The 10,359-nt window shown below is 30.0% G+C and overlaps 1 protein-coding gene across 1 annotated transcript; it reads right to left on the bottom strand.

Moving 5' to 3' along the window:
• Positions 1–5,690: 5,690 nt before the first annotated feature.
• On the bottom strand, positions 5,691–9,410 carry LOC145588775 (uncharacterized). The gene is made up of 5 exons (XM_081645381.1): positions 9,330–9,410; positions 6,576–6,622; positions 6,375–6,483; positions 6,211–6,260; positions 5,691–6,052 (listed from the first exon to the last, which is right to left on the bottom strand). Exons 3-5 carry the CDS (start codon positions 6,395–6,397, stop codon positions 5,691–5,693), a joined length of 435 nt encoding a protein of 144 aa, XP_081501507.1. The 5' UTR covers positions 6,398–6,483; positions 6,576–6,622; positions 9,330–9,410.
• Positions 9,411–10,359: the final 949 nt, after the last annotated feature.

Raw genomic sequence — 10,359 nt, 5'->3', positions numbered from 1 at the left:
CAGGAAACAAGAAAAAGATGTTTCCACTTTTCCGTTGTCAGTTTTCAAAAATATCATGATTTTAATAAGTTTGACTAATTTTTAATTCATTATATGAAATATATCATATGATTTTAAAAAACAAAAAACCAAAAAACTGAAAACCACAATGATGCCAAACGAACCCTAAAATTGTAGATTTTATGATTCCAAAACCCTAATTTTAAACTCAAGAGAGTAGAATTCAATAACAAAAGCAATCTAATTGATTAAAATGAACAAAGAAAAACAAATTTGAATAGCTTACATGATCGGAAGTACAATGCAATGAAGATCCAAGAACAAATTTGAAGAATTTAATCGGCAAAACCTCGAAGAAGCACAAATCGCACAGGAGAGAAAGCATGAAGAGAGAGAAAGTGAGAAGAAAAGAGGGAAAGTGAAAAAAGAAGCAACAAATTTTCTGGGTAGTCATTCCACAAGCCCAAAGTACCAATTCACCCTTAATGAAGCGGGTGAGATTTCAGCCGTCGCATGATGTACGATCAACGAACCATATTAGTTCTTAGTTTCTATTATTCACCAGGGTTCTCACATGATCTCAATTCTATATATCATATAACTAATATATAAAGCTAAACTATTAGCCAGGTCACGAGGCAGCGACACTTGACATTCCAACTTTTTGCTAAGTGTTGCGCCACGTTGGATAGATTTAAATAGACTTTATAAGGTAAAAAAGTTAGTTTAGAAGTCTATTTGGATAGAATTTTAAGATAAAATTATTATTTTAGACTTTAATTTTCGATAAAATACCAATATTTTAGATGTACAAATTGAATTATAATTTTATTCAAAAAATTATTAGATTATAATTTTCAAAAATTATCATATGAATTTATTTTTTATATCATAATATTTTTTTTCAGAAGGAAGTAGTTTAAAGCGTAAAACATCTATTTATAATATATACTAACCGGTTAAAATAATATACTTCACAATTTAATAGAATTTTATTACTAATGTAGACCTGTCAATTAGGGTCGGGTCATGAGTTATCCCGAATTGGGTCACTTCAGGTTACAAGTCAAGAAATGTTCAACCCTTACCCAAAGTTTTGGATTCGGGTCAACCCAAGCTTTGAACTTTTATTTTATTTAATATATTTTTTACTAATTTTTTATTTTTTTAATGTATTAAATTAAATCGAACATTTCCACCAACATTATTATTAGTCATTACATGCCTACTAGATAGCAAATCGTCACAAAAGCATATCAATTCCTAACTAATTTTGTATCAATGATATATTTCAAAATTTGACATACAGATTAAAAATTTATCTTAAAATTCAATAAACAACCCGAGCAAACTAGTATATATATATATATATCAATCAATGAACATACAATCAAAAGATATACTTAGGGAGAAAGGAATGAGCTTCTAGCCACGGCTAGAAAAAGTACTTTTCTTAATCTAAAAGATATGAGATATATGTACTATATATTCTAGTACACATATACTTTTACTTTATTGAATTTTTAAACAACAAAAGACAATGTTAATAATATGCTAAATGAAACTATAATTGATTTATATTTAATTTAATTTTCTGTTTATTGTTTTGACATATACATCTACTTAAAAACAATATTAAAAGATAAATATTACCTACATTGGATTATATATACTGCTAATATTACTTGACATAGATCAATTTAATAGTCTAAATATAAAAATGTATAGAATTACAATAAATGCATACAACTTCAAATGGGGTTAATAATTCTAGCTAGTCTTAACACTTCATAACAAACTATATATTTAATACATGTTGGAGAAAATTCTAGAGGAGGTAGAGCTGCAAAAACTGTGACATCTTTTTGTTTTTTGGCACGTGAAAGAGCAACATATAATTGTCCATGTGAGAAACAAGGGCAAGGTAAATACACAGACACTCAATTTAAAGTTTGCCCTTGAGATTTATTTATAGTCATAGCAAAGCTGAGCTTCAATGGGAACTATTTCCTTTCAAATTGAAATGGATATTTTGCTAAAAAAGAAGGACATAAAGTAATTTGAGGTATAAATACATGATTCCCTTTATATTGTCCAACTGCAATAACACATTGAACAATATTTGGAAAGAACTGTGTGCACATGAGACGTATTCCATTACATAGACCAGCAGATGGAAGTAAATTCCTCAACAGAATTACAGGCCAATTTTTTTTTTAGCATAAGTTCATGAGGACTTAAACCACCAGGACAAAGTTTATTTAAAACTTTATAGGATATACATCGCATGTATCACTTAAAATAATATCAAAACTTTTATAAACAACACGATCTCCAGGAAATTGATCAATAAGTGAACTATTTATTGAATCAACACTATCATTTAAAGGAGTTAGGATTGCTCTTTTTGTAAACAGACTCCTATCGAAGTTACCTTCACTGAATTATGGGAAAACTACTTTAGTTACTTCTGAAACAGGATCCTCAACTAGTGTAAAAGGCTTAGAAATATTTCAAGGTAAATCAACATACGTATTTCCTGTTGTTTGTTGGAGCTTGCCATTTCTAAATGCAAGCAAGAAAAAAGAAAATTCAAGTTCTTCCTTTACTCTTTGATTTTCTATCAATTTGAACTTTACAAGCTGAAGCTATATATATAATGTAACTATGCTAGCTTGTACAACTTTTTTTTTATTTTTAAGAGGTACTACTAGTAACACTTGACGAAAATTACCTCCAATTTTCCACCAAACAATTTCTAATTCCCACATAAATCTTGTTGCAACAAATCTAGAGATTCTAAGTTGCTTTTGTTAGCCATTGAAGCTTCATCCCATATGATTAATGTGGTTTCTTGTAAAAGTGCTGCTAAACTACCTTGCTTTGGAACATCACATACCAATGGATTTTCAATATCTATTGGTATTTTAAATCTTAAATGACATGTTCTTCCAGATGGAATGTTAGCTGCAGCAATATTAGAAGTAGCTGTGGGCAAGACAATCTTATTCATTGATTTGATTTCTGCATAAAAAGCATTATATAAAAATGTTTTGCCAACTGATTTTCCTAATCGCACATGTTCCATTATGCATGAAAAAGCATTCAGTTGTGTAGCATTTAGGTGATCTATACAATCAATACAAGATTGAGGAATAGGTGCATCTAAAGCATCAATGATATCTTTGGTTCGATGGAATTCATCTTCTTCAGCACAACATAACTCTGTTAATCCCACATTATATAGTGATTTATCCATAGCTTCAATGTCTTAATTCTGTCATGAGTTCCTTGGTGTTGATATGCAAAATCTTCAGATAAATCACTAAAACATTTGCACCATAATTGATAAGGATCTTTAGGTTGACAAAAGATCGGGATGATTACAAATAACCGGCGTAGAGAAAAGGGTAATTGACTATCTTTAGCTTCAGACATACATAAATCACCTATATCATCTTCTTCGAGTAATCCCATCTTTAAAGCAGCTTCTTGAAATGTAGCACATATGTGTCCATTTAAAGTTTGAAGGTCTTCAAAGGATGTAGGACTTTTGACATTAATCAAAAGCAATCTAAGAAAAAATCTCTCTCCTTCAGCTGGATAAACAAAGGATAATCTGCCTACTACCATTATGTTTCTCTGTCGTTAAAATCATTCTTTAGCAGATGCATCCCAACGATAGTGTTCACAAAATTCTCCATATAAATATCCTAGCCCACCTATGCAAATGTTAATTGTGAAATGAACAGTGGTTAGTATATATGATAACTATGAAAATAAACAACTCATATAGAACTTACACAGTGGATATGTAATTGTATGTGTGAGACTATTGATATCAACATACCTTGTACAGCAGCATTGGCTGCAAACAGATCTATTAGTGGAGTTCTGCTTCGCTTGTCATCAGAAACTACATATTGCAATGTTTCATGTTGCCTTAGTTGAATAGTCTGCATATTTGGCAAATGCACTGGCAATGAAAGAACTGGTGGATTCATTTCGAAAAAATCAAATCCAAAAATTTGCCATGCAGCTTCACAAGGGGAAATCCATCTCCCAGATTGATATTCTCGAGTTTAATCAATCATATTATCTTTTTGAGGCAATATGTTATATTGAATTCTATCATGGCCTTTATAAACATATTTATATAAATATTTAACTGCCTTAATAGTTGAGCATACTTCAACATTTAAATGATAGTCAAATAATAAAGATAAATATGGATTATATGGTATTACCCATCGTATATCAAGGTGAGCTTTCCAAATTTTAACACTTTCTCCTGTATTTTTCCTCTTGTATAGAGGATAACCTTCCTTATTGACAATGGTGAAATCTGAGAATTGTCTCGGAAAATTATACCTACAACACTCTTTGCTCCCAAACTTGCGCATACAACCACATTTAGGATTAAGGTTCCCGCATGGACCATGCATCATAGGTACTAGAACAATCTTTCAAAGAGTAGAAGATGTAGTAGGAGGAATCTCAACAGATACAAACTTATCATAATCTTCTACAGATTTCAATTTGAACTTTGGTTTCAAAATTAATAGAAAATGGGCATAAGGAAGGCCATGTTTTTGGAATTCAACTACATATATCATGGCAGCAACCTCACTAAAGCATTTTTTCTCCTTAATTAATTTCCTTTTTCAGTGCTATCAATTTAGCATGGAAGATCCTTGTAACTAAATCAAGTCGATCTTGTGCTTGTTCTCCTAGACTTAATTCATTCTTGAGCTCAGGCCAATTTGGATTACAAGTCATGGTTACAAAAAATATGCGGCTTACCAAATTTTTGTACCAATGCCATTGCATTTAAATGTCGCTTTTTCATATCTCGTGGACCTCCAATATATGTAGGTGGCAGAATCACTCTACATCCATCATTTGTTGCAATATTTTCTCCATAATGTAAGGAATCAAGCAAACCTTGATATAAGTCATCTTTAATAGTATCTTGATTGTTACGAAAGAAATCAAGTCCTGTATTCTCTATCTTGACATACATGTCAACTATGTATTATTGAAAGCACCTACCAACCCGAAGTAATAAGTTATTTGGCCTAACTTGTAACTTGTATGCATAATATTCTCTTCCTGATACATTTTTATCAGTTTTTGTGTTTCGCTCGAGGCACCTACATTATCATGGAAAATAGATTAGTATATATTTTTATAGGTTGTACATCATTCTAATAATATAACTTGGTTTCTATATTAACACGTACGAGATGCTTCTTCAGCAAGTAACTCATCTTTAGTATGGACTGCACATGAATTCATTGGATCTACCTCCATAGTAGGCCGTTAATTTCCATTCAAGGTTTTTTTTTTCAATCCCTGTGTCCAACCACACTCCTTTAGGAAATAACAAGGGATACTGTAATGGATCATAACATCCATAATAATGCTGAATTCGATGAGGCTGAGATGATTTCCCTTGCACTACAACATGAGGACTGCTACATTCGTAGATGATGAGCTTCCAAGGAAAAATACCAGCTACTTCATCAACAGTTGGAACATTATATACTCTTTGATCAGGGATTGTATTTTTGTTAAGTACAATAGTTGTGCTTTCATCAACTTGTTTTTCTTTTAAAGATCTAAAAAACTTTGCATAAGGGTTATTTGCATTAAAAATTCATTAATATAGAAACTATATCATCTCTTACTTATGGGAAACTTTTTGTGCGATTGTCAGACTCATGTTGTCCATCATTGAAATAAAGCTGCAAATACTTTGCATTTCTATCTTGACGTAGTAGATCGGGAACATAATGGTACATTTGGCCATGAGCCTTGAACATATAAATTCCTTTGTGAGTGTTGGCATCAGTCTTACCACCCAATAAGCAAAAGGCAAATAAATTATTATATAGATGAGCATATTTCTTGAAATGAACAATATCTTCATCCTTTGATGTAAACAGCCTCTCGAGTTCATGGGGATATTCATTTGCAGCTATTTGTATCTGACCATCTCCACGGCAAAAATGCAAACTCTCAAATGCAAATTTTTTTAGCATTGCATTTCCTACAATATTCAGAAGCTGGTAAGGTAATAGGAGTAGCTGGCAATTTGAATCCAATAGTTGCTTTCGGACATCGGTGTAGTTATGCTAATGTGGTAATGATGATATTAATTAAATTTTATGGTAAATCTATACAATTTCAAAGTACATAAATTAGTACCAATGCTTTTGGCTCGATGTTGGTCCTTTCCTTGTCTAGAAACTCGATTCCTATGTATATATAAGATGATACATAATTATTAGATAAGAAATTCACCCAAACCACAAAAATATACAAGATGTATGCTTTAATATTTGTATTACCGTATTATGATTTATCAGTACCTGACAATATGAGACTGAGACATTGCTGCAAGTGCTCTGCCACGTCTGCTAGTTCGTGTTGTACTTCTTACTGATATATCACGGTTAGAAGGCCTTTGTAACTGAACACCTGATCTTGATTGAATTGTATTTTACAAAGATTAGAATTCGAATTGGGTCTGAATAATTGTATTAATTTCAATATTACAACTAATTCAGTACCAATATTTTTCCTATGTTGAGAATGCTGCTGCCTACAAGTCACGTACCTGATAATATAAACTTTATAATATCAGAAAATAAATACAACTTTATTCAAACTGTTTAACAATGTGAACTTAATTCAAATTGTTTAATAAAGTTTGAATATAGTAATATATATTAGTAAGTTTGCTCATTTGATACAGATCTTGGTGTATTTTGTTACTCAATAGGTTCGCGCACTCTACTATTGCATCCTATATCATATAGAATATGAATGTATTAAAGTCTTTGAATTTATCTGGTAAGGAACCGAGAATGAGAGTAGATATTTTCAATATATAATAATGTGGAAAGATAGATGTAGTACCATTGCAATTATCTACATGTTGAGTAGTTTCTTGTTTAGATGTTGTAGAATTCATATTACTGTAAGTTCAATGCATAAATCAAATATTGACATCTAATAGGATTAAATATGTAGGACAATCAAACTTGACCAAAGAGTTGAACTATGCAATATGATAAACATATTTATCCTGTCAACATTAGTTTCAACCATGGAATCTATTGCATGTCTGCATTTACTGATTCTTGATGAATACCTTTGCATTATGAAAGTTCTGAACCAACATATGTGTATAATCACCAATCTAGTATAGGAATATACAACATTTGTAAACATTTATTAGGGAATAGATGGCATAAAACAAAATGAGATTGCAAATCAAATATAATTATTTAACACAATATATTACACAAAACATTTAGCACATAGTAATATTAATATCATATAACATAATTAGTCTAACTAACAAAATACATCACAAAATACATCATAATATTTTTCTATTACATTTTATATCTAAGCTAGTGCTACTTAAAGAATCATAAGACTATGTAAAATGAACACGTTTTATAGTCAAAGATGCACTGCTATTACCGACATCTGGTGTACATGGTGTTTCAAATGCCCACTTAGTCACTAAAATAGAAGATTGCTTGGAGACTTAATAATCACAAGTGTTTCATTTACAGTCCTAGGTGGAGTTTGTGGGATTTCTTCCATTAAGAAAGGCAAAAGGGCAACATGATCTTTTTTACCTTTTGTTCTTTCTTCTAATGATAAGTAACTCTCCCTTTCTAAACAGCATAATACACCCTTTAATGCTGCTGAACAACAATTAACATCCACTATATCTAAATTATACTGGTGCTTGATATAATATATAACTTTCTTCAATTCGCAACAATTTGTTTTGATTTATCATTATTTGAACATAACTCAGTAAAAATACACTCCATTTCCATTTTTGCATGAGGACATGTAACTATAATCCAAGATATGTATCCTTTACCTTCATAATGCATTGTTTCAATACCTATTGCATGAACCCTAGTCTTCTTAATAACCTTAGATAGAAATCCCAAAAAAATCAAGTGAAACATGTACTACATCACCTACAACCTTTTTGGCAGCCCTTGTTTTGTTGTCACCACTTTCTAGAGAATTTCGTTTGAATCTATAAAGTTTCCTGCAATAGTCTTACATACGCATCCTATCCATAGTAAAATCACCAACACATATATTCTATTTGTTAATCAAGAAATATAATGTTGCTTGTTGTGCTGCTACTTCTTCTAAGTCAGCAATATAAACTACTTTACCACCATTAAACCAAAAAATACCTCGTTCACCCTCCATTCTAATATAAACACAAGAACTATGCTTAACTGCATCAACTATAGAATATGTGGGCTTAGGAAAGTCAAGACAATCAGTGAGAAGAACCAATAGCGGTCGAAAAGTAATACTAATTTTTTCAGAACATGAAGAACCCATAACCTGAAATGGCCACATTATCATATTTTAGTGCAGAAAAACATGCATGTGATTGCAATAAGGCAACTTAGCAATAATAATAATCTATGAATATAACCTTAGTTAGAAATCACAGAAAGAAAACGGAGCATATGAGTTTGGAAAAAACATAATGAATTATGAATGTTCAAGATATCATGAGAAGTGTACCAAGAATGATAATTTATATAGGTTACATGGTTTTCAATTAAAATAGTCATTTTATTCAGTTTACTACCAACAATCCATGACTTAACAGTAGTCCATGAATGAATATAATAGGAAGTATAAGTCAAGGAATGACAATGGAGTTCCAGACATTAAAGTTCTTGTTATAGAGAATCCTAAATAATTATTTAAATTGAAAATGACTAATAATTAAACAATGACTATCTTAAAATACATTTTAATAACTAAAGTTTCTTGAAAAAGAAATTATATTGAATAGAATTTTTACAGTCTTACTATCATAGGTTAAAGATCTCAGCTTAAATAGCTCTGAATTAAATCCCTTCTATCAAATACTATTGTTAGAAGTTTAAGTATAATCAAAAGGAAGATACACAACCAAATAGTTATGATTTCTAATACTGATTGATTTGCATAACAGTCATATAAAATTTTTGAAGTAACTAATTTGTATCTATTTTATCTTTGAGTTAGTAATTTTTCACTTTTTATCCATTATAATAAGGCAATAATTACAAAATTTAATCCATGGGGAAAGCAAACTTAACAACATTATTGTAATAACAGCCTTTGTTAAAGAGTCGATTGAATACCATTGCGACCAACAATGTGTTCAAATTACCTGTACAATCCAAAAATCAAAGAATAACCAAACATTTTAGAATATAATCAAGAATATAGGTGATGAATGAAATAAAGTAATAATAACTAAAAAAACAACGAACCTTAAGGAACTAAAATGGGAAGAGAAGTTATATATAATATATCTCTTCCTTTTTTATTTAAAGGCCTTCTTTATATGCCAGGTACTTGTTAATAATAATTAGAAATCTAAATTGCAGAACGTATAAACAATTAAATATATATATTTTCCTTTTTTATTTAAAGGTTTTTTATATGACAAGTACTTGTCAATAATAATTGTAAATTTAATTTAAATAAATTGCAAAATATATACAACAAGTAATAACAAGTTGAAGGGGAAAAAGATGTAAAAGTACAATCTATACCAACTATGTTAAATCACTCATACCTTACCCTTGGCAGCCTATAATTTTGTGGCATACTTTATAGCTCATTAAATATGCTATCAACCAAATATTAAGTAAGTGGCGGAAGTCAAAATTGAATGGTGAATAAATGATGTCATAATTAGTTGTTTATTTATGTAATGTAATATGACAATATGATGTTGTTATGACTTTGTAATAATTACATAAGGCGTGACGTAGTTAAAGAGATTGACGAGTGATATATATATATATATATATATATATATATATATATATATATATATATATATGTATCATGTGTGGTTCTAAAATATATATATCACGTTTGATTCTAAAATATATATAATGTTGTTATGACTTTGTAATTACATAAGGCTTGACGGAGCTTAAGAGATTGACGCGTGATTTATATATTTGTAATTACAAAGTCATAACAAGATTATGTATATTTTAGAATCACGCGTGATCTATATATTTTAGAATCATACCTTTCATTTAATTAAATTTGAATCACGCGTGATCTATATAATTTAGAATCATACCTATGATTTAATTAAATTTCATTCAACCTAATTTCATATTGAGTGTGAATATTAATCTAGCAATCCATAAACAATTTTAAAAAAAAATAAGTGCCAACATCATATTAGCCATGCTTAAATGTACAACAAATCATAATCATAAACAACATAACTAAATAATAATTATTGGATTACAATAAATATATACCCCTTACTTTTCT

The sequence above is a fragment of the Chenopodium album genome, chromosome 17 (assembly GCF_948465745.1).
Source record: "Chenopodium album chromosome 17, dcCheAlbu1.1, whole genome shotgun sequence".
NCBI classification, from domain to species: domain Eukaryota; kingdom Viridiplantae; phylum Streptophyta; class Magnoliopsida; order Caryophyllales; family Amaranthaceae; genus Chenopodium; species Chenopodium album.
Note: the sequence above shows the minus strand (reverse complement) of the source record. Positions and strands in the feature narration are given on the sequence as shown.

Excerpts from the sequence above, each read along its gene's own strand:
- LOC145588775 (XM_081645381.1), bottom strand. The coding sequence starts at position 6,397 with ATGTCTCAGTCTCATATTGTCAG. Across the intron at positions 6,261-6,374 it reads TCTCAGTCTCATATTGTCAG|GAATCGAGTTTCTAGACAAG; the intron begins GTACTGATAAAT and ends ATATATACATAG. Across the intron at positions 6,053-6,210 it reads ACATCGAGCCAAAAGCATTG|GAAATGCAATGCTAAAAAAA; the intron begins GTACTAATTTAT and ends TGAATATTGTAG.